This window comes from Canis lupus, chromosome 12, assembly GCF_011100685.1.
Source record: "Canis lupus familiaris isolate Mischka breed German Shepherd chromosome 12, alternate assembly UU_Cfam_GSD_1.0, whole genome shotgun sequence".
Lineage (NCBI taxonomy): Eukaryota > Metazoa > Chordata > Mammalia > Carnivora > Canidae > Canis > Canis lupus.
In genome coordinates this window covers 72843866-72866295 of record NC_049233.1, presented here as the reverse complement: position 1 = coordinate 72866295, position 22430 = coordinate 72843866, and the positions used below count along the sequence as shown (strand labels likewise).

Genomic DNA, 22430 nt, shown 5'->3' with positions numbered 1-22430 from the left:
ACCGGCTGCGTCGAGCTCTGTCGTCGAATTCTCTGTGACACGTAAATGGCCTTACTTTGGAGTTCACCTTTTTGTTTCTTTTTTCTTGCAGGATTTCTGAGGGCTGCGCTGCGCCAGGCGCCGAGGGGGCTCCCCGGGGGTGGCAGCCCACAGAGCGGCGGGCCCGGGGAGAGGACACCCGTGAGGACACCGCCACACAGGCCACGCTGACCCGGCACCCCCCGCCCAGCGCCCCGGCCTGCTGTGGCTCCCACCCCCGGGACGGTCCTGCGTCGCCCTGGCCCTGGCCCGCGGCACCCACCTCCCCGGTCCCAGCTCCCTGCAGGCCCCATGCCAGCCTCTTGGAGCCGCGGGCAGGCCTGGGAGACCAGCTACCCCGCCAGGCCCTCGCTGCCCAGTGCCGGGCACCCCGGGACAGGGTCAGGGACAGGCCCTGGGCTCGGGAGGGGGGCGGCGTGAGCTTGAGTGGGGAGCCCGGCAGGTCGCTCTGCAGATGACCCGGGACGAACGATGGCCTTGGGCCCCCGCCCTTCCGTCGGGCCAGGGGACCGCTCCACCGTCCTCCAAACTCCCCAAGGGGCCAAGGCTGCTTCTCTCAGGGCGCTAGGCCTCCCCTCAGCCTGGAGCCCCCCTCCACTCCCATCTCTGGGGCTCCTCCTGTGCCACCTGTGTCCCCCTGGCTCGCCCCCGGTCCCATGCTCCTTGGCCACATCTGCTTACTGGGCTCTTTGCTTTGCAGATGCACTGTTGCTGCAAAGCTCTTCTTCCTCGGAGACCCCGGGACAGTTCCTGGTTCCCCCCGGGTCACGAGCCAGGCCCGGAGACGTCCACTGCGGTCGCCCACACAGCTTGCCTCCTGCCAGCACGGGGACGACGAAGGGACACGAAGCTCAGGGAGAAGGCGGACTGGCTCCTCGTGGGCCCCCATCTCCTCGTGGGCCCCCATCTCCTCGTGGGCCCGAGGCGGGCGCTGAGCTGCAGACAGCGGCGGGGGAGGGGCACGTGCACCGCGGCCCACCGGGTGGGTGGGAGCCGGGTGCTTCAGCACCGCGAGGACCCCTCTCCCACCTCTGCGTCTTGCAGCCACCGCAGGGGAGAGGGGGACGGCCCCCGTGGCCACTGCGGGAACGTGGCGGGAGCGGCCGCGGTGGGTACACCGGAGGGCCAGGCCCTGGGGAGGCCGTGGGCCTCGTGGCTGGGCAGCCGTGGCTGTGAATTTTGGATTTGTCTGATTATTCAATGACGAATATGCCAATGCCCCGTCCTCCTTCCAGGCCCCCCGCGGACATTTGTTGAGCACCTACTACGTGTTAGGTGTTACACGTTGTCGTTTTAGAAAACACTTGAGCATTTCTTAGGCTGCCCGACCATCCCATTCGTCACCTCCCAGGCCTCCCGGGGGCTTTGCTTTCGGTCTTAGCATTTGGCCACACACCCCAGGGCCCCTCAGCTGCGGGGGCTCGGACACGCGCACCCCCGGGTTGTGGTTAGGGCAGCGGGCGCAGTGCCTACTGCCTGAAGAAGCCACGTGCCGTTCGTGCAGGGACACGCCAGCTTCTCCTCGTTGCCTGCCTCTTGGTATAAGGGACTCGACGGCTTCGTATAAATAGCTATGTGTGTAAGAGCTCAGCACGACGACGCGTAGCCAGCTCCGTGCTCCCTCCTTACTCTCCTCGGATTTGCAGCCTCTCGACACCCGTCTCCATCCACCCCAGGCCCTGAGTCCCTGGGAGGCTCCCAGGAGCCTGGGAGGCAGCTGGGACTCAGTGTTTCCAGGCCAACTCGTTCTTTCCCCAGACGCAGGTGGGAGAAAGGACACCAGCTTCAACACCCGACTGGCACCAGTTTGGAGCCGGGTGAAGTCAGCATTTCCCTGGGGCTCCACAAACCACACGTAGTGAGGGCCCTGGAATAGGACGTCCTCAGGCCCGTGGGCACGCAGGTCCTCGGCCCTGAGCTCAGGAAAAGACGGGGTGACTGTTTCTCCCTTTTTTCGTGTGTGGTGTGTATGAAAACAGAACCGTCTTCCTCCATCTCCATCCAGAGGCTGACAGTTGGGAGAAAATTAGCCTCCAGCCGCTCTCCATTTCTTCCCGTGCACGAGGAATCCCGAGCAGCCCCGGAGAGCTCCACTCTCCTGGGACATGGTGTCTCCAAATATATTCTCATTAGTGGGAGGGTTTCAGGGCAAGGGTAGCGTGGAGAGAGCCACACCCCCCTCTGCGATGATGGAACAAGTAGAGGATTAGGTTCTGGCACATTCTGTGGCTCCGGGCTCAGGGCCACGGTGCCCAACACGTTATGGGAGTGAGAGGGAAGGCCCAGACTCCTGGGGAGCAGACAGGTGAGTAGGAACACCCAGGACCCTCTGATGATGGCAATGCTCGGTGCTGTCACCAGAACAGGGACCTTGGGGGCTATTCAGACTGTGCCTGGCGCTTCCATGGCCCCTGGCGCATGACAGGTGCGCATGACAGGTGCCCCCGGGAGCGGCCTCATGGGGCAGGTGCACTCACGTACCTTTGTTTCACGCGCGTCCCCAGACTTCAGCACTGGCTTCCCTCCTCTGGGACGCCTGCTCCCAGCTCCCGCTCTGTCTGTTGAAGCCGAGGCCCAGAGGCAGAACTCAGAGAGGCGTCCCCTCTGCGAGCCGGAGGGCATCTGTCCTCACGGCTCTGCGTGCTGCCCCAGTGCCGCCACTACCGCTCCACACAAGGGGTCTGCATGGTAAAACCGCCTCAAATCCCGGTCAGGAAGCCCCTGGATGCTCCAGGGACACGTCCCGCACAGACTTCCCGCGGGCCCCCAGCCGCGGACTGTTGCCTGGCGTCTCCCCTGCGTGTCCCACCTGGATTCCTGCCTTGTTCGGGGATATGGGAGCCCTGCACGCTCCTGCAGCGGCTGCGGGCAACTGTCCTCGCAGGAGAGACGGAGCGGGCAAGCGCCAGGGCCCCGAGGCAGGAGAGCGGCGGGGCTGCTGGGTGGGGCCTCCAGGTGGGCCAGGGACCCCCCTCCTCTGCTCCTTGGACGGTGCACACAGACCCTGCGGCTCTGCTGGCCGTGAACACACTCACCTGCCCGAGGCTGTTCGACTCCGCCTGAGCCTGAGGGGTCCTTCCGGGCAGTGTCCGCGTCCCACGGGGCACTGCCGGCAGGGCTACCCTGCGAGAGCAGCCTCACCGTGTCCCTCTTGCGTGTCCACAGCCGTGTGGGTCTCACTGTCCCCGGAGGCCTGGAGCCCTTGGTGGAGTGGTTCCCTGACTGGGTGCTTCTGGTGCATCCCGGCCTCGCGGACCGTGCCAGCTTCCCCGGCCCCAGGGCCCGCCCGGGTCTGAGCAGGACCCACAGCCCCGAGGGGCTCAGGCCCCCAGCACCTTGCCTGTCGGACACTCACGACAGTGTCCGACCCGAGCAGGTGCCCCTGCGGCTCCCAGCGTCCAGGGGCGTCTGTGGCCCCCGGCTGCTCCCGGGGTAGGTCAGGGACCCCGCAGGCTCCTGGGCTCCCCTCTGGGTGCTGCCCTGGCCCAGGCCTCTCCACTCTGCTTCTCGGCCCCACACGAATCTGCGGACACGTTTGCGTCCCCAGCTCCTGGGTGGCGTGACCTGCTCTGACTTCATCTTCTGTGTCTGGCTCACGGTTTCCCTCGTGCCCCGTGACTGGCTGTGATGGAGTGACTCCGCCCAGAGCTCCGGGGACGCTGCCACCGAGGCCCCCGCTCCTGCAGGACCCACCTGACCCCCCTCCTGACCCCCCACATGACCTCCCACCTGACCCCCCCGCCAGGAGCCCCCGCGGTCTCCACTCCTGCGGCTGGTGACCCCGCTCAGCCCCAGGCAGACGCCTTAGCAGTCGGGACGCTCGCGCTCCAGCCGCGGTTCACCCCGGGTTCCCGTGTCGCTGCTACCACGCCGCCCCAGTCCGGGTGCAGCCCTCGTGTGGCTCCTGGGCGGCGGGGTGGGGCCCGGCCGGGAGGGCCCAGGCGCCAGGTGGAGGCTCACAGCTGTGGGCAGTTCCTGCTCCAGAGGCCCCAGGCCCGGGTCGTGCACGCAGACACCTGGCCTCAGGAAGGAGGCAGGCCGGCCCTCGCCCCAGAACGGCCACGGGGAGAAGGGCTGGGAGGCCGTGCGCGGCCTGGCCCTGGGCAGTGAGGAGCGTCGCCTCTGACCCCCTCCCATGGGGTCCGGACACTTCACGACCCCTGCCCCCGGGAGCACAGAGCCATCTCCTCCGCTCCAGGGAGGCGCGGGAGCTCGTGGGGACTCGGGGGAGCCCGGGGACACAGGCCAGAGAACCTGGCCCAGCAGAGGGCCCCCCTGCACCTCGAGGAAGCCCGGGCGGCCACTGCCCACCCGGCCATGCCTCCAAGGCGCCGGCACCCGTGCGGACCTCTGTGCGGGGCTCCAGGTGGGCCGGGCCGTGCTGGACACCCTGACTCGCACCCGCTCCCTCGGCTGGGCGTGGGGCTCTGCATGGGCAGCCGAGGCGTCGCCCTGACCAGTGGCCTCGTGAGTGGATGGGGTCCTGGCAGCGGGGACAGAGACCGGGCGGGTGCCTCGGTCCCCCTGGGCTGAGGCCTGGCGCAGCCGACACGCAGAGGGAGCCCAGACTGGCCTCCAAGGCCCAGAGCAGCCGCCCTGGAAGGTCCCGGGGCCCCCGGGCTGGTACCCAGAGATGACACAGGGCCACCGCTGCTCCCGCGCCGACCCCACAAGCGATGGGGCTGCAGCGGCTTGTACACGGCGCCCCGCTCCGTGGTCCCCGTCCCACTCTGAAGCCCGTGGCAGTGCCCGCTGCCTCCCCGCCAAGCCCTGCTGGGTCCAGGCCGCAGCCCCAGCCCTGGGAGCTGCCTGGAGCCCAGAGCCGGGCCAGGGCAGAGGCCCCACACGACGGGGAGCCACATGTGCTTCGCCTTCCCGGGGGGTCGACTGCACCCCCGAGCTCCCGGGGAGCAACGGGCCGGGTGCAGCCTTCGGCCTGAGGGTCTCCGGGTCTAGCCCCGTGAGCCCAGCGAAAGGCCGGAGGGACTCCGGGTCCTGGGGGTCAGACCCTGGCTGGGGTTGGGGGCCTGTTCCTCCGCAGTTTCCCAGCAAGCCGAGAGGCTTCGCGGAGGTTCCTCAGGGAACAGGCTGGGCCCCGGGGACACCCCCGGTTTGGTCTTGAGCCTGCTGACCCGGCCCGGCCACGGCTGCCCTTTCCCAGCCCCGAAGGCCGCCAGCCCCTCCTCGCCCTCCGGGCTATGCGGCCCCCGACTCCCGCAGCAACACAGGCCCTTTCCTTTGAAGGGGCCCCACGCAGTCCGCGGACAATTGAGGAAAGGTGTGACTCGCAGCCACTCCCACCTGTGCGGCTCCGGAGGCCAGGCCGGGCTGCTTCAAAGCCGAGGGCCCGCAGCGGGGGCGGCACCCCGACGCCTCTGCCGCACAGCCCGGCCTCCCTGAGCGGCGAGTCCTGGGGTGCAGCCGTTTGCAGGCGCCTCTGCTGCTAGGCCGCGGCCTCACGGCCTGTCTGGTTATTCGGCCTGAGAGCCCGGGGTCTCTGCTCCGTGGCCGGGGGCGTCTGCCGGCTGCACCCCGGGGGTGGGGCTCCGTAGCTCATGCCACAGCCTCATCCGGGAGGCGCCAGGGACCCGGGTCGGAGCTGGCGGCCCTGGGGGGCGGGAGGGACCCCGTGCTCTGGGGCCAGGGGCCTGCTGTGTCCGCGGCCGCGGTCGGTGCAAATTGCCCGTGGAGAGGCCCAGAGAAGAGCCAGCAGGTGGGCTGGGTTTTCTGTGCGACCCATCGCCACCGCCTGGGGGTCCTGGGCCCCCCGCGCACGTGGACGCCCACATCGCCGCTGTGACTGCCGGCCTGGCAGGGGGAGGCAGGGGGAGGCGGGGAGGAGACGCCCGGGCTGTGGAGGTGGGGACGGAGGGAACCCCGTCTGCCCAGCGGGGGCACTGCCCTGTGGTGGCTGGGGGCTGGCCTGGGGCTCCGCGGCCACGCAGGTGTGCAGGGCCTGGCGCCCGGAGGAGGCCGGCGAGCCCGAGGCAAGTTCACGACCGTGCGCCCGGCCTGTCCCACCTCGTCCACTTGCCCGTCGGCCGCTGAGAGCTGCGAGGACAGAGACCTCAAGCCTTTGCGGTTTCTCCCAGAGGCCAGTGGGATGGGCAAGGGGCCGGACTCCCCTAGAGCGGGCCTCGTGGCCCGGGGGGCGGCATGGGGGGCGGCATAGGGAACGGGGCAGGTGTGAGGGAGGGCGGGCCCCCCGAGACGTCCCGCTGTGCTAGGGGCGCGGCGCCAGCAGGACCCAACCTCCCCAGCGGGGTCCGCGGCTGCAGATGCAGGGGGGCCGGTACTGGTCTCCCCGGTGCCGCATGTTGTCCTGCCGCCTGGGGTTTGCACCGCGTCTTTCACGAGCCAGGGTGAAAGCCGCCGCCGCTGCACGTCGTCTGGGGTTCTCAGATGGGGCCCCTGGACACAGCACCTGCGGGTTCTAGAAATGCAGCTTCCCGGGCCCACCTGGTCCTGAACCCCGGGCGGGGCCCGGCGCCCACGGTCCTGTGCACGGTCTGAGATCCGCCAGCAGGGTCTCGGCATCTTACCCGCCCCTCTTGGAAGGAAAGAAAACGTGGCCGAAGGAGGGCTGAAGTCAGCAATCGCTGAAACACAGGTTCGGGTCACAGACAGTCCCCTTGCTCTGAGCCGAAGGCACCAGCCAGGTCTTGTCAGAAAGCAAGCGGCCCAGGCGGCCAGGGGCCCGGCGCTCGCGTTCTCCGTCACCCCCCCTCTGCTGAGAGCCTGACCCCCCGCCCGAGGCCCGAAGCCCCCCGGCTTGGCCTGAGGAGCCTCGGGGGCACCTCGCTTCCCAGAGTGGGGGCTGTTTGTGGTGCCCAGAGGACCCAGAGGTGGGCAGTGAGGACGTCACCTGGGGAAGGACGTTGGAGGCCCTGGTGGGAGGCGACGAGGGACACTGGGCCCTGCCCTGCTCCGTCTTCCCTCAGGGCAAGCAGGGCTGGGGGTGGTGCCCGCAGGAGGGGCACCTGCTCCGTGCAGAGCCCCGTGTCCTCTCTGCCTCCTCCAGGCCCCCCGCCCCCGCCCCCTCCGGAAGAGGGGGGGACCCCGTGTCCCCTAAAGTAACGGGGTCTCCTGCAGCGGACGGGGGATCGCGGTGGTTCCGAGGGGCTGGGCTCAGCCTGAGCTGAGCAGAGAAGGGGAGGCAGGTGATGTGGCAGCCGCTGGGCAGCCCCGGTGCCTCCTGCACAAGCCCCGAATGCACACTTGGCGTCAGCAGCAGCTGTCCAGAGATGCCATTAGTGCACGCGTACGGCACACAGCCACGGGCGCACAGGCACAGGTTCACACGCACATTAAGCTCACTGAATTGGCACTTTAACAGCCTAAAGCATTCTCACAATTCCTGAGTTTGAGGATCTGCCGGAAGGGTGGGAGGCGAGCAGAGAACACCGAGGCCCCCGTCGAGGGGCCGCACCGCCCTCATCCCGAGATCGCGGCAACACACCGAACCTCTGGTGCAATACGGTGCTTTGGGCACGAGAGCAGTAGCCGCGCCTCTGCCGGAGTCAGCGAGGTGACCGAGGTGGACGCCGGCCCGCGGGGCCGGCTCCTGGGGCCCCCAGCTGTTTTTTTTTTTTTTTTTTTTTTTTTATCCCCCAGCTGTTTTTGCACCCCGGAGCGGCCGCGGCCTGCAGAGGGCCCTGCTCCTGTCCTCGGGGCAGCAGCTCAGCTGACAAAGCAAGGACTGCGACTCGCCTGTGGTTCCCGGTGCCACTGAGCTGTGCTCCTGCACTGGGGGCTCCACGCGGGGCTCCCTGGGGAAGGAAGAGCCTCGTGCTGCTTGAGGGACTGTTAACCCGCTGCACGGACGTCCTCGCACGGGCCTCCCGTGGCTTGGGTCCTCCTTCCGAGCCGAGGAGACAGGCCCAGGGAGGACGAGTTCCTGGCCGACGGTCACACAGCCAGTCTGCAAGCCGGCCTGTGCAGCGGTCCTGTCGCTGGCCTTCCACGTCCTGACTGTGCTCATCCCGGCGGGTCAGCGCCAGGCTGCTCCCCCACCCGGGCCCTGGCGGGAAGACTGCTCAGAAAGCCGCAGTGGCTGGGGCCCGGGGAGGGGGCAGTGCAGCCCCGGGGCCTGGGCCATCCGAGGGAACCCTGCCGCCCTGGGAGACGTCCCTGCGGTGGCCTCGACGGCCCGGCACCAAGAACGGAGGGAGGACGTGGGTGAGAGGAGTGGTGGGAGGGCGCCCGGCCAGGAAGGACCCAGCACGTGGCCAGCAGGGCTAATGGGGCCACAGCCAGGCCGGTGGGACGAGGCTGCAGAGCGTGTATGCAGGGCCACCAGGCCGTGGCTCCTGTGCCCAAGGCCAGCCCTGCCACCCGCCCTGCGCAGTCCGGCCGAGTCGCCCGCCCCCTTCAGGGGGCACCTCCCGGCGGGAGCTGGGGTCTGCGGGCCATTCCTCCTGGTTGGTCCCATTCTTCGCTCTCCTGAGTCTCTTCCAGATGCCCGGTTTGTGTTCCCTGCACCTCCGGGCCGGCCGCACCCGTCAGCATGTGGGGCTGGGCGGAGGGCACGGGGTCCTGCGGGCGAGGCAGGGGGGCCCCAGCACGCGCTGCAACATCGCAGTGTGTTTGCCCCCCGCAGGGGCCGACCTGCTTCCCAGCGCGCGTGTGAACAGCTGTGCCCCCCCGCGGCCAGCAGCCGAGTCCATCGCCCTGGACGGAGCACAGCTGGGGGGTCGTGCAAGGTGGCGAGGCCTTGTCTCCCTGGGACCGTGACGTGGCACAAGCAGGCTGCCTGCCGGCAACTGAACACAGAAATGGGTGGGGGCATGGGGCACAGGGCACGGGCGTGCAAGGTCTGGGGGCCCGGACACAGCGCCCGGCGCTAGATGGTCAGCGGGTCTGTGCTTGGAAGGCGGCAGGGCCCACCGCCGGGGCTGGGGCCATGGAGCCTGCTGGTGCAGGGACCAGGCGGCCGGGGGGCTCCCGGCAGGGCTCAGTGGGGAGGACACGCGGGGGAGGACATGCGGGGGAGGACATGAGGGGGAGGGAACCACCGCGGCATCCCTACCCCTCAGCCATGGAGTCCAGGAAGCCACAGGAGGGAAGGGCTGGAGCCTGTCCTGGGAGGCTGCCCGGCTGTGGGCACCTGTGCGGCTGCTTGATGCGTGTGCGTGCACGTGTGTGCATCTCTGTGCACACCTGTGCGTGCTGCAGGGGCACGGAGGATGCCCAGGTCACACCGTGGGGTCCCGGGCTCCCCCATGAAGGCACAGAGGCCGTCAGCCTTGGCACAGGGCAAGGCTGGGATGGGTGGCCTGGGCTGCTCCCCGCCCCGCCCCTTACTTCCCCCTCCCACCCCCTCCCGCCCTCAGATCCCCGCACCAGGGGGCCCGTCCTGCTCCAGGTCCTAGGCCCAGTCAGACCCCGATGCCACCTGCGAGAGCTCAGTGGCGCTGAACAGCTGAGCAGCAGGTGCACCGAGGCCTGAGGAGGTTTACGTCGTAAGGAGGAGGGACCCAAGGCTGGGGTTCCGAGCGGCATCTCCCCGGGAACTGACCCTCAGGGAGACAAGGCTGCCACCTCCAAGGCGCAGCCCCCGCCCAGTGTCCCCCACGCAGGGCGGCCGGGCAGCGGGTCCGCGGGGAGGAGCCACTGCACAGGCCCAGGAAGCCGCCCACGGTTCGGTTCAATCTCCAATGAACCAACCAGGCCCGGGCCCACAGGTCCTGCCCTGGGGGTGCGTGGGGGGCGCGGGAGGGGCTGCCCCAGGGCACGAGCAAGCAGGGGTCTGCGGTCCGGGGCCTTCGGGTGTGATTCTGTGAAGGACAAAGTGGGGCCTGCGTGGCGGGCGAGGGGCCGTCCGTGTTGCCCCCACAGGCCCAGGAGCGTCCAGCGCCCAGGGGCGGGGGGTCCCCTCCCGGGCCCACAGGACGCCGGGGTCTGGGTGCCCCTCGCCCTCCGCAGGGACCCTGGGGACCATGTGTCAGGGCCGCAGGGTGCAGAAGGAGGGGAAGCCCGGGGCTTGGGTGGTGGAGGGCAAGGGGCCCCCCAGAGGCACTGCCCACCTTTCTTGCAGTGGAGCACCCCGATCCCTTCTGGCACACTCGTGGCTGTTGGGTCCTGATAAATGGAGTCTCTCCTTCCAGGGGATTCCTAGCGGGCCTTATTTCTGATTTTATACAGCCCCCCAAATTCTCTTACATGTTTGCACATTTCCTTCAGCTGTGTCCCTAGGGGTTTCGTGTGGTTCTGACACTGACACCAAGTCAGCTCCGGGGCCTCAACCCCCCGGGGAGGCAGTGGCACCGCGTGGCTTTCAGGTTGGGACACACCGTCGTGCCATTAAGGACGTGTTTATCAATCACTGTTTCACTGGGGGCATTTTAAAAAGAGAATGAACGTTGAATCCATCCAGTGTTTTGTCAGCATCTGTGGAGATGATCGTGTTCTTCCTTTTTGTTCTATTAAACGGTGGTTTACATCAGTAGGTCTGATATTGGGCTAGTCCTGCTCCACTGGAAAAAAACGCTTGGTCACAGTATATGCTCCTTTCCGCACACTGCCAGGTTAGATTTCCACCATTACTTATATATTAGATCAATCGATGCTCTTCTATTTACTGATTTCTTTGTTGTCAAAGTTCTGCTTGCTTCACTGAAACACACTGGAAGTTGAATCAGTATGTTGCACCCTGACACGCGGGACACGGAGTGTCAGTTACACCCCAAAAATAACCGAGGGGAGCTTTCTGCTTCCGTGCTTGGAACAGACGGGGAAGCGGCGCAGCCAGAACCGTACCCACGTGAGCTGGAAATGGGTCTTTGATGTGTGTCTGTTGGAAATGAAAAGATAAATGATACTGAGGGAGAAATTTATATTTTAATAGCAGGAGTTGTGTTTTTGGTAAAATTCCAAGTTTGATTGGCTCCCGGCACGTTTGTTGGTTAATTTGGAAGTTGTTTGGAGGCCAGATTTTAATTCTATTTAAAAAGCATTATTTTATGCTCATAAAATGTAATTTAATAAACAACAAAGAGTTTGCTGTATGAAGCTCAGGTTCCTACAAGACAAGGAAGGACTCCCTGCTGGACAAGCACCAGGAGGGCACTGCACATGGACACACACGCGTGCATGTGGACACCCAGAGGGAACGCAGGCGGACACACACGTGCACGTGTCCATGCCCAGATGGACATGCAGGTGCATATGAATGGGGCCCCAGAGAAGCTGGTGCGATTGGAGTTTGCAGGAGGGTTTGGGAGGACAGACCGCAGGTCACCCCAGGTGTGGGGAGGGGTGAGGGCCACTGCAGAGCTCAGGGTAAAGTGACCGTACGGGGGGAGTGGGGGACACTGAGACCACAGCAGTGACACTGGCCTCCGTGACTGAAGGGACTTTCTAAAATTAGCCACAAATGAGCCCTTAAGACCCTTAAAGGGGACTCCATGAAGTCCGGGGGCGGGGGGAGCAGTGGTGACTCGGGGCCTTCTTGCTTCCAGGCAGGAAGGGCCGTGGGAGGGCGTGGTGAGCTGCTCACTGTGACCCAAAGGGCAGCTCCCCCTCAGCCACGAGATCCCCAGGGACCCCAGGAATCCGCGCCTGAGGCCCAGAGGGCAGGGGGCTCCAGAGCCTGCAGGGGTGCAGCGGCGCCCCCAGACACACGCGCCGCCCTGGCCCAGAGGGAAGGCCCCGAGTCACAGCCCCACGGAAGCTGCTGCCGGGCCCAGGGGACAAGTGGGCTGCCCCTGCGCTGGGTCCAGTTCCCAGGACGCAACAAAGGTTTTGTCTCGCCCCAGACCTCTCACCCCTCGGCAGGTGACCGATGCCTCAGTGGAGGGGACACCTGCCTGCTTTGCGGACGGTCACCCAGGCAGGAAGCGGAGGACTCAGGAGGGCGCCTGCCCCGGGAGCCTCCAGGTGCAGGGAAAGCCCGACGGGCCCTGCCTGGTCAGCTCAACTCCCTGGGGCACCTGCTCACAGGACAGGAGAAGACCGGGCGGGGGGGGGGGTGGGGGGGGTGGGGGGGGAGAGGGAGGAGGGGCGGGGGAGGGCAAGAAGGGGCAGGAAGGGGCGAGGGAGGGGCGGGAAGCGGCAGGAGAGCGGGAGAAGGGAAGAGGGGAACCTGCCTCTCAGTCCCGCCCCCGCCCTGCCCACCCCCCTCCTCTCCAGCCCCGCCCCGCCCCTTCCCAGGCCTCCCTCCCCTTCCCTCCCATCCCCTCCCCTCCCCCAGGCCCCCTCCCCCACCACCATTCCGGAGCACAGATAAAAGAGAAACCTGAGCAGGGAATGTTTGTGGTGCCACCGCCAATCAAGGACTCTGTTGCCACGGTAACGGGGACACTTCATCAGCTCGGGAGCAGATGGTCAGTGAGCAACAGGCAGCATATGCTCCGTAAGCCCTGACACGGGCACAGATGGAGGGTGGGCAGGGCTCTCGGCGACGTGTCCCCTCTGCCTCTCGCTGGCTCTGTGCAGGCCGCCAGCGGTGGTGGGGCGCGGGGCCTGGCTCAGGGCTGCACCCGGGGGGCGCACATGCCGCTGCTCCTCGGGGTCCCCACGGGGTGGGGGGTGCATGGGCCACTGCTCCTCGGGGGCCCCACCCGGGGGGCGCACAGGCTGTTTGCTCCTCAGGGTCCGCCCGGAGGGGGGGCACAGGCCACAGCTCCTGGGGCCCCCAATGAGCAGCCCTGCCGCCATCGGGCTGTCTGCGGCTCCCACCTCGTTTCCGTGGCTTTTCCAGAAGAAATCCAACATGTGGAGCATTTTCCAGGCGGGGGCAGAGATGGGCCCAGGGAGGAGAGGCGAGGGCTGAAATGCGACTCACACCAGGGCCACCGGCTCGCACGGGGCCCAGTGATGCTCCTCCCGCGCCCACAAGCCCATTTTAGTCCCTGCATCTGGCTTGGCCCCGTGAAGTGAGGTCGGATCTCAGGCTCCGCCGAGGCGCACAGACCAGCCCACGCTGGTGCACAGTCCGCAGCCGCGCAACTGAAGGTCCCAGAGACACCCTGGGTTCCCGGCCGGCCACCGGGTTGAGGGCTGGGGTCGCACGGTCACTGGGCACAGGGAGGCACCGTGTGTGGCCTGGGCGGGGAGCCCCACCACCAGGCAGGCGGGCACACTCCCCCCCCACCCCCCCCCCCCCCCCCCCCCCCCCCCCCCCCCCGTGCACAGGCGCGGAGCCGGGCCTGTGGCTCATCTCTGCGGGTCTGCAGGTTGGGCACATGTCTCACCCGCTGCGAGTGTGCGCAGAGCAGCGCCCACCGGCCCGGCCGCCCGGCTGCTGGGTGTGCCCGATGGTCCAGGGCTCGCTAACTCACTGTTCGCTGGCGTGGCTCTCAGGGCCTGTCCCTGGAGGGGACGTCCTGGGCAGCTTCCTCCCGAGTGGCCCGGGGAGGCCCCGGCGATGCCCCCAAGCTGCTTCCAGGTCAGACACCGCCAGCGACCTGCCAGCAGGAAGTGATCAGAAAGGTCAGGGTAGTTGTCCTTTCCAGGGCAAATTGGGAGACAACCTCAGTCTGTTTAAAAACAAAGGCCAATGGGCAGCCCCGGTGGCTCAGCGGTTTAGCGCCTGCCTTCGTCCCAGGTGGGATCCTGGAGACCCGGGATCGAGTCCCATGTCGGGCTCCCTGCGTGGAGCCTGCTTCCCCCTCTGCCTGGGTCTCTGCCTCTCTCTCTGTGTTTCTCATGGATAAATAAATAAAATCTTACAAAACAAAGCAAAAACAAAGGCCGGCCTCCTCCGGAGGCTGCCCCGGGCCACCTGCCAGGTGTGCACAAGGTGCTGGGGGCAGAGGCCACGTCTGTGCTCCCCTGGATTTACCAGCACGGAACAGCTCACAGGAGCCGACAGTCCCTCTGGGTGTTGTCCCTGAGGCTACTTACGTTATAACGTCCACGTCCGCATCCCTCCTGGTTAAGCCAGAACCAGAGGAACAGTCCAGGGAACAGGCCTCGACTCTCCGCGGGTCTGCAGGGGTCTTCGAGGAAGCGGGTGTGCCCCAGGAAATCGTCTGGATGAAAGCAGCGGCTGTGGCATTCGGTGGGTGGTGGCGAGCGGGCTGGGACGCCCCATGACCCTGGGGCCTCGCTGCGACACCACGAGGGCAGGACGATGGGTGGGGCTTCCGGGGGTCTCCCGCCCTCTGTGGTCTGCAGGAAGCCCACCTCCTGCACCCACGGGCAGGGTGACAGTGTGGACGGCACTCGGGGACCACCGCGGTGGGGACGGAGGGCACAGAACACCGCTTCTCTCCACGTGCACTTTGAGAATCAAAGGCAGGAACTCCCTGGCCCTACGCGTGCCAAGCGAGTCAACTGTGTCCCGGGCTGACGGGCCTTCTGAGGCCCTACAGGAAGGGCTACGGGTTCCAAGGTGTGTGTGGAGGACGTTTGTATTTCTGCTCGTCTCCACTGCTCTCGGTCTTGAGGGCCAGGCAGGGTGGGCCTGGGGCGATGGCCTCTGAGGAGCCCTTCTGTCACTTAAGAGCTGAGTGTCCCAGACACCCCTCCCCTCCAAGCTGCGCCACCACCGCCTGGGAGCCCTCCAGGGAAGCAGGACCCAGGCGTGAGGCCCAGAACTGGGCGGTCACAGAGGCTGCTGGCACAGGACACCCTGAGCGCCCCCCCACCGTCCAAGTCGTCTGGATGACCGTGCGAACGGACAGAAGGCTGCTGTGCCCGGGGTCTGTGGAGGCGCCGTGGGGCTTCCGCTCCCAGGTCTGGGGATGGCACCTGGCTGGCTAACCGCCTTCCCGCGGCTCAGAACACCTTTATGTTGTAATCTTTGTTCTCTCTTTTGGGCTTTGGAATTTTCAGTGACTATTATAGGTCTGGGGTGAGTCAGGAGCATACAGTAGGTGCTCAGGAAACAATGACCAAATTCCGTCCTTGGTGCTGATCACGTAAGACCAGAAGGTGGGGGGGCCTTTCTTTGCGCCAGAGCAACCACACATTTTTCTTTGGTTTCCTAGCAAACGCCACAGCCCTGACTGCAGGTGCCCGAACCGGTCACCGTGGCTGTGACGAGCCAGGGCCTGCCCCACGAGGCCCCCACGCGGCCCCCACGTGGCGCGCAGTCGTTGCTCAATCAGCGCGAGTGAGCGGAGCCACGACTCAGGGGTCCCAGGAGCCCCGGGAAGACGGCCCGACTACTGGGGGCCCCGGCGTTGGAAAGGCTAAGCTCGAGGGGGGTCAGACCACACAACACGGGCACAGATTCCTGCGTAAGGGCATCGGGCGGGACGTGGCCGCCGGGAGGGATGGTCTGCGCCCGCCCCGCTGGCCAGACACCGCCGGGCCCTCCTGGGGCGCAGGTTGGCGGCCGCTGGGCACGTCCCTCCCGGCTGCAGGAGTCTTCGCAGGAGGCCAAGTGCTGGCGGGCCCGGGTCTGGCGGCCACGAGGGACGGTCCCTGGGTGCCCCTGGTCGCGCCGCGCCCCGGGCCACACGCTCCTTCCCGCGATGCGCAGGGCCTCCGGGGGGGCCCACGCCCGCTCCCGGTCTGTGCCGCCCCAGATCCTGGCGCCCCAGGAGGCCGCCTCTCCCTCGGCCCCCGCGGGCCCTGCACACGATCCCCCTGGGAGTCTCCCTCTGGGCGATCGCCGGCCACCCGTGTGGGTGCTGCCCGCGGGAAGGCCGCACAGCTGGGGTGCTGCTGCTGGGGGCCGCCGTGCAAGAGCCCAGGGTGCTAGGGCTCCCCATGGCCTCCAGGCTACTGGGAGCCCCGGGCCACACAGAGCCCCCGGCCTCCCCCGTCGCCCCCGCACAAGTCCTGACGGACAAGGGGCCCAGCGGCCAGTGAGCGTCCCAGCGCCCAGTTCCTGGGGCCCCAGGGCTGTTAGCTGAGCACCGCGGGGGGTGACCTCTCCCACCCCACTTCGGGGTGCGGGACACGCGGCCACCCCTCACTGCCCTCGGCAAGGGATCTGGGGTGTTCCCGGGAGGGGGTGTGTGTGTTCCCGGGACAGGGGGTGTTCCTGGGATCGGGGTGCAGTGCGCTGGGGCTCGTCACCTGCTCTGCGAGGGCGGGTGGAGCTTATTTCCGTGGCTGACTCTCCTAACGTCCCCTCAACAAGTGCCGGGCTTTCCCAATGTGGGTACGCGGGGGGCTGTGGCTTGAAGCACTCGGTCCAATAAATAGATCGGCGGCTTAATGTACTAGAATTATTTTGCTTTTCCCATATTTTAAAGCTACAGGCACCGAGACAAGGGAGCGTGTGTCTCAAGCCATTTTGCGGGAACTTGGGGATTGAAGGCTGACCGGACACGGGACACCGGATGCCAGGGGCCGCCTGGGCACCAGGAGCAGAGCTCAGGTCCGTGTCATGCAGAATGGGGCAAGAAGACAAGGTGCACCAACTGCTAGCGAGAAAACAGAGTCCCCATGTGTTCCTAGAAGACATTCCTGGTCCCTGTTGGGTTCTATTAAAAGCTTGTAGGGGGATCCCTGGGTGGCGCAGCGGTTTAGCGTCTGTCTTCGGCCCAGGGCGTGATCCTGGAGACCCAGGATCGAATCCCACGTCGGGCTCCCGGTGCATGGAGCCTGCTTCTCCCTCTGCCTGTGTCTCTGCCTCTCTCTCTCTCTCTCTCTGTGTGACTATCATAAATAAATAAAAATTAAAAATAAAAAATAAAAAAATAAAAGCTTGTAGGGTTGTTGCCCCCCACACGGACCCTCCACTGGAGGGCGAAGGGCACTGAGGGCACAGAGACGTATGTGCCTGAACGTGAAGCTGAGGCCAGTGTGCCCTTGGGGGTCCCGCAGGGTCGTGGGGACCGAGACACGGTCAGGAGCATCAGGTGCCACAGGGCCTCTGACCTCTGCCTCTCCAGGCCTCCGGAAGGGGCTCCTGGGGACACCACACGCAAGTGAAGACCAATCTGTTTCCCGCGGCTGCGTCTGGTCTCCAGTGGGGTGCCCGGGGAGCCACACCCAATGCGCCGCAGGGTCAGGGACCGGGCGTGCTCTAGGGGCTGCCATGGGCCCGTGGTGATGGGCACGGGGAGGGTGTCCGCCTGCCCGGCTTGTGGGGGGCCCTGTCCCCGGGCACAGGGCTGGCCAGCCCACCGGGAGCTGCTGGGGACAGTGGAAACACCACTACCTGCTTCATCATCTACTTCCATTTTATTTACAGGACATCGGGGGATGAAAGCTGCACTGAGGAGCCTGACGCATGTGCGGGCAGCTACGGAGCCGTGCAGGAGCAGCGGCGGCGACTTGGGTTCCCAGGGGACTCAGTGAGGCCCCTATGTGGAGACCCTGGTGCCGGGCCCAGGGAGCGGGGGCTGGCCTTCGCGGGCCGCCGGAGGCCTCTCCCGGGGCAGGACGCTGACGGAGGTGCAAGCAGAGGGCAGGACAAAGGAGCGGGTCTCCACTGTCGCGGCCACAGCAGACGAGCCACTGATACGTGGCAGAGACCACAAGCGTGAGTCACAGGTCAGCATCAACACAAAAGGGGAGCAGAGCCGAGGACACTGTCGGCATGCTGGCCGCCTCCTTCGTGCACAGACGTGAGCACGGGAGATGGGGCCGCGCGTCCCAGTCTTGCACAAGCCACCAGGCCGGCGCCGCTTGCTCCAGATCTCACTCCGTCCCTGGCACAAACAGTATGCCACCCATCGTGCCCGTTCCCCAGGCGGCACTTCCGAGCCACCTGAACGAGGAACAGGCCCCTGTGCTGCGCCCCGACAGCCCCGAGAACTTTCCCAAGGGCCTGCCTGGACCGCCCAGAAAATAACTTGCTAAAACTTGCACAAGGGACACAAGGGCAGCGGCTCGAAGACACGGGGTCTGAGGGCAGGCGGGCAAGCCCAGGCCAGGCTGCGGCCCCCAGGAGCTGCCGCGGCCCGGCTGACACTGGGCCATCGTTTCTCGCTCTCTGCACAGGTGTCCACGTTAGCTGACGGTCAGAAGGTGGGATGGTCCACACAGCCGTGCGTCTGGGCAGGGCAGGCACTGTCTTGCTCGCCCTGGGCTCCGCCTGGCGGCCTGCTTTCCGGGGCCGTCCCTGCCCCGCTGCTGTGTCCTCCTCCCGCAGGCGGGCATCAGTTGGACCACCTGCAACACAAGTGTCGTGTGAGCGTCCCTGCCAAGTGCCTCCTGCACGCCAGCTCACAGCGGGGGGGGGGGGGGGGGGGGTCAGGGGGCGGGGGTGGACCAGTCTCCCATCCCCAGGAGGGCAGGAGCGGCCGGGGTGTGCGTGCCTGTGCGCATGTGCGGCCCATTTGTGGGAGAGGAGACTGTGTGTCCCATGGGTGTCCCCCGCCTGATTCCACAATGAGCTGAGGGCACACCCTGAACTGAATGGAGGATGGTGGGTCGCTGCTGATCGTCACAGGTGCAGCCACGAAGCCCTGTCCTGACGCCACCGACCGACCGTGTGCCCCCCCCCCATGCACTCACTCACGTGGCCCCGAGTGCTGGCGCCCTCCACATTCTGGGGTCGTTCCCGCTCCCAGGACCCAGGGCACCGTGCTCCTGGCCTCTCCAGGCCTGCTGCGTGGTCTTGCCGAGATCGCCCCTTCTCACAAGTGGTGTGCAGGGCCTCAGCACGGCAGCATGTGCTCCCTGTGGGCCTGCACGGTGCAGGATGCTGCATGTGCACCCCTCCCTGACCCGGGGGGACTGACACAACCCTCAGGGGTGCCGTCCCACAGGCCGCGGGGCAGGAGCAGAGCCATGGCGAGCACTGGCTCCATGACGTCACACCCCAAGGTGCAGACACGGGCAGGCAGGGGCCTGGGTGGCGCCCGTCCCCCCCCGCCCCCGCCTCGTCCCTCGGGTTGTGGCCATCCCTGCTGAGGACACTGGCCTTGGCCCGTCGCCGGCCAGGCCCCTGCCCCCTTCTCCAGGCGTACTCCTCCGAGTAAGGAGCTGGGTCACCGTGCCCCTCGGGAGCCCTCGGGGGCGGCTCCACCCCCCACGCTGTCTTATTTCATTTACCATAATACCCCTGGGTCCACCCCTGCTGCTGCCAGTGGAGACCCTTTGTGTTACGGCTGAGCATCCTCCCTGCGAACACGTACCACACCCTCCTCACCGTTCATCTGTGGCGGGCAGCACTTGGGTTCTTTCCAGAACTTGGCTACTGTCCGTACTGCGGTGACCATGGGGATGCACACGTCTTTCTCAAATAGTGTTCCTGTTTTGTGTAAGCACCCAGGAAGAGAACTACTGGATCATATGACATTCCTATTTTTATTTTTTGGGGGGACCTCCATACTGTTTCCCACAGTGGCTGCACCAAATCACATCCCCCCAACACCGCACGAGGGTTCCTTCTAATTCCCATCCGTGCCATCACTTGTTACCTCTTGCCTTTTGGATTTTACCCATTCTAACAGATACAAGGTGATACCTCATCGTGGTTCTGATTGTATTTCCAGATGATTGGTGATGCTGAGCATCTGTTCATGTATCTGTTGGCCATTTGTATGTCTTCTTTGGGAAAGTGTCTAATTCAGGTCCTCTGCTCAGTTTTAAATTAGATTATTTGGAGGTTTTTTGGTGTTGAGTTGTGTAAGTTCTTTGTACATTTTGGATATGAGTATCAGATAGATCATTTGCAAATATCTTCTACTCAATAGGTTGCCTTTTTGTTTTGTTGATGGTTTTCTTCACTGTACAAAATCTTATTTTGGTGTAGTCTCAATTGTTTATTTTTGCTTTTATTTCCCTTGCCTGAGGACACCTATTTAGAAAAACATTTCTATGGCTGATATTGAAGAGATTACTGCCTAGGTTTTCTTCTATAAGTTTGATGGTTTCAGGTCTCACAGGTCTTTAGTCCATTTTCAGTTTATTTTTGTGTATGGTGTAAGAAAGTGGTCCAGTTTCATCCTTTTACAAGTGACCAGTTTTCCTAATGCCATTTATTGAAAAGACTTTTTCTCATTGTATTTTTCCCTTTGTCATAGATTAACTGGCCATATAACTGTGCGTTTATTTCTGGGCTATTTTGTTCCATCGATCCATCTGTCCATTTTTGTGCCACGGTCATACTATTCTGATTATTATACCTTTGTAGTATATCTGGAAATCTGGGGTTGTGATACCTCCAACATTGCACCTCTTTCTCAAGATTGCTTTGGCTATTCAGGATCTTTTGTGGTTCTGTACAAATTTTAATACTATTTTTTCTAGTTGTGTAAAAAAATGCTATTGGTATTTTAATAGGGAAAATTGAACCTGTAGACCTTAAAGCGGTATTAATTCTTCCAATCCATGAGCACAGCATATCATTCCATTTGTTTGTATCTTCTTCAATTTCTTTCATTAGTGTTTTATAGTTTTCAGAGTGTAGGTCTTTCAACCCCTTCATTAAAACCATTTATTCCTAGACATTTTATTCTTCTGGATGCAATTGTAAATAGAACTTTTTTCTTGATTTCTCTTTTTTTCTATTTCATTATTACTGTATGCAACAGAATTTTGTACGTTCATTTTGTGTTCTGCAACTTTACTGAATTTACTTACTAGGTCAGAAAGTTTTTGGTGGAATCTTTAGGTTTTTCTATGTAGAACACGTGGTCTGCAAATACTGACAGTTTTACTACTTCCTTACCAAAGTGTATGCCTTTTATTTCTTTCTGTTGTCTAATTGTTGTGGCTAGGATTTCTAGTACTTTGTTGAATAAAAGTTGCAAAACCAGACATCCTGTCTTGATGTTAGGAGAAAAGCTCTGTTTTCACCACTGAGTATGACGTTAGCAGTGGGTTTGTCACATATGGACTTTATTATGGTGATGTTCCCTAAAGACTCACTTTGTTGAGTTTTTATCATGAAGAGATGTTGAATGTTGTCAAAAGTTTTTCTCTGCATCTAGTGAGAAGATCATATGATTTTTGTTTTGTTAATGTGATACATTGTGTGTTTACTGATTTGTGGATATTGAACCATCTTTGCATCCCTGAAATAAATCCCATTTGACTGTGCTGAATGATACTTTTTTTTTTAAAGATTTTATTTATTCATGAGACACAGAGAGAGAGAGAGAGAGAGAGAGAGAGGCAGAGACACAGGCATCAGGCTCCCTGCAGGGAGCCCAATGCAGGACTCGATCCCAGGACCCCGGGATCACGCCCTGGGCCGAGGGCGGACGCTCAACCACTGAGCCCCCCAGCTGTCCCTAAATGATCCTTTTAACATATTGTTAAGTTCAGTTTGCTAATATCTTGTTGAGAATTTTTTCATCTAGGAAAACTGGCCTACAGTTTACAGTTCATCAGGAATACTGGCCTACAGTTTTCTTTTTTTGTAATGTCTTTGTCTGGTTTTGGTATAAGGATAATGGTATAAGGATAATGCTGGACTCATAAAAATGTATTTGAAACCTTTTATTTTATTTTTCGAATAGTTTGAGAAAAATAGTCATTAACTCTTCTTTAAATGAGTGATAGAATGCATCTCTGGATTCCGTCAATTCACCTGGTCCTGCACTTTTGTTTAAAGGGGGTTTTTTGATTACCAATTCAATTTTGTTACTAGTAACTGGTCTGTTCAGATTTTCTTTCTTACTGATTCAATTTGGAAGATTTATGTTTCTAGGAATGTAACCATTTCTTGTAGGTTGTTCAATATGTTGGCATAAAAAATTTTAATACTATTCTCTTATAACTCGTATTTTTGTGGTGTCAGTTATTACTTCTACTTCATTTCTGATTTTATTTGGATCCTCTCCTTTTCTTGATAAATCTGGCCAAAGGTTATCTCTTAAGAACCAGCTCTCAGTTTCACTGATCTTTTCTGGAGTTTATTTTTAGTCTCTATTTATTTTCACTCTGATCTTTATTATTTCTTTCCTTCTCCTAAGTCCAGAATTTCTTCTTTTTCTAGTTCCTTTAGGTGTTAGGTTAGCCTGATTTTCCTTGTTTCTTGATGTGGGTCTGTATTGCTATAAGTTCCCCTCTCAGAATTGCTTGTGCAACATCCCAAAAACTTAGGACCATTATGTTTCATTTTCATTTGTCTCCATGTATTTTTTTATTTCCTTTTTGATTTTTTGTTGACCCACTGGTTGCTTAGTATCATATTGTTTAACCTCCACATGTTTGTTTTTGTCCAGTTTTTTCCCCTTGTCATCGACATCTAGTTTCATACCACTGTGGGTGGAAAAGATGCTTGACATGATTTTTAATCTTTTAAAATTTATTGAGACTTGTTCTATGGCCTAACATGCGATTTATCCTGGAGAATGTTCCATTGGCACTTGAAAATAATGTGTATTTTGCTTTTGGATGAAATGTTCTGTTTTATCTGTGAAGTCCATCTGGTCTAATGTGCCATTCAAAGAAAGGTTTCCTTATTGATTTTCTGCCTGGATGATCTATCCATGATGTGAGTGGGGTGTTAAAGCCCCCTACCATTATTGTAGTACTGTCCACTTCTCCTCTCACGTGTTAGTATGTGGTTTATGTATTTAGGTGCTCTA

General features: G+C 62.1%; 2 protein-coding genes across 12 annotated transcripts in view; both read right to left on the bottom strand.

Annotated features, from left to right (window-relative positions):
• Window positions 1-7346: 7346 nt before the first annotated feature.
• Window positions 7347-13099, bottom strand: LOC111098416 (collagen alpha-2(I) chain-like). 3 transcript variants are annotated; one of them, XR_005367512.1, is made up of 5 exons: window positions 12275-13099; window positions 11805-11969; window positions 10065-10831; window positions 9068-9207; window positions 7347-8574 (listed from the first exon to the last, which is right to left on the bottom strand). XR_005367512.1 is itself a non-coding variant. In XM_038553367.1 (2 exons), the coding sequence occupies exons 1-2, from the start codon at window positions 9184-9186 to the stop codon at window positions 8030-8032; spliced, it is 891 nt and encodes a 296-aa protein (XP_038409295.1). In that variant the 5' UTR covers window positions 9187-9317; the 3' UTR covers window positions 7347-8029. The 3 variants fall into 3 exon arrangements, 1 of the variants encoding a protein (XP_038409295.1); XR_005367511.1 differs by lacking the exons at window positions 7347-8574; window positions 9068-9207 and adding an exon at window positions 9373-9815; XM_038553367.1 differs by lacking the exons at window positions 10065-10831; window positions 11805-11969; window positions 12275-13099 and having other exon boundaries at window positions 7347-8801; window positions 9068-9317.
• A 4006-nt stretch (window positions 13100-17105) lies between these two features.
• Window positions 17106-22430, bottom strand: part of FAM120B (family with sequence similarity 120B) — a 90403-nt gene continuing 85078 nt past the window's right edge. For 6 of the 9 annotated variants that reach the window (XM_038555031.1, XM_038555030.1, XM_038555027.1 and 3 more), the window contains one exon: window positions 17106-18057. In XM_038555031.1, coding sequence (XP_038410959.1) covers window positions 17444-18057 — 614 coding nt within the window. In that variant the 3' untranslated portion in view covers window positions 17106-17443. Of the gene's footprint in view, window positions 18058-18406; window positions 18576-19039; window positions 19142-22430 lie in introns of all 9 variants that reach the window. The other 3 variants (XR_005368189.1, XR_005368188.1, XM_038555033.1) reach the window with 3 other exon arrangements.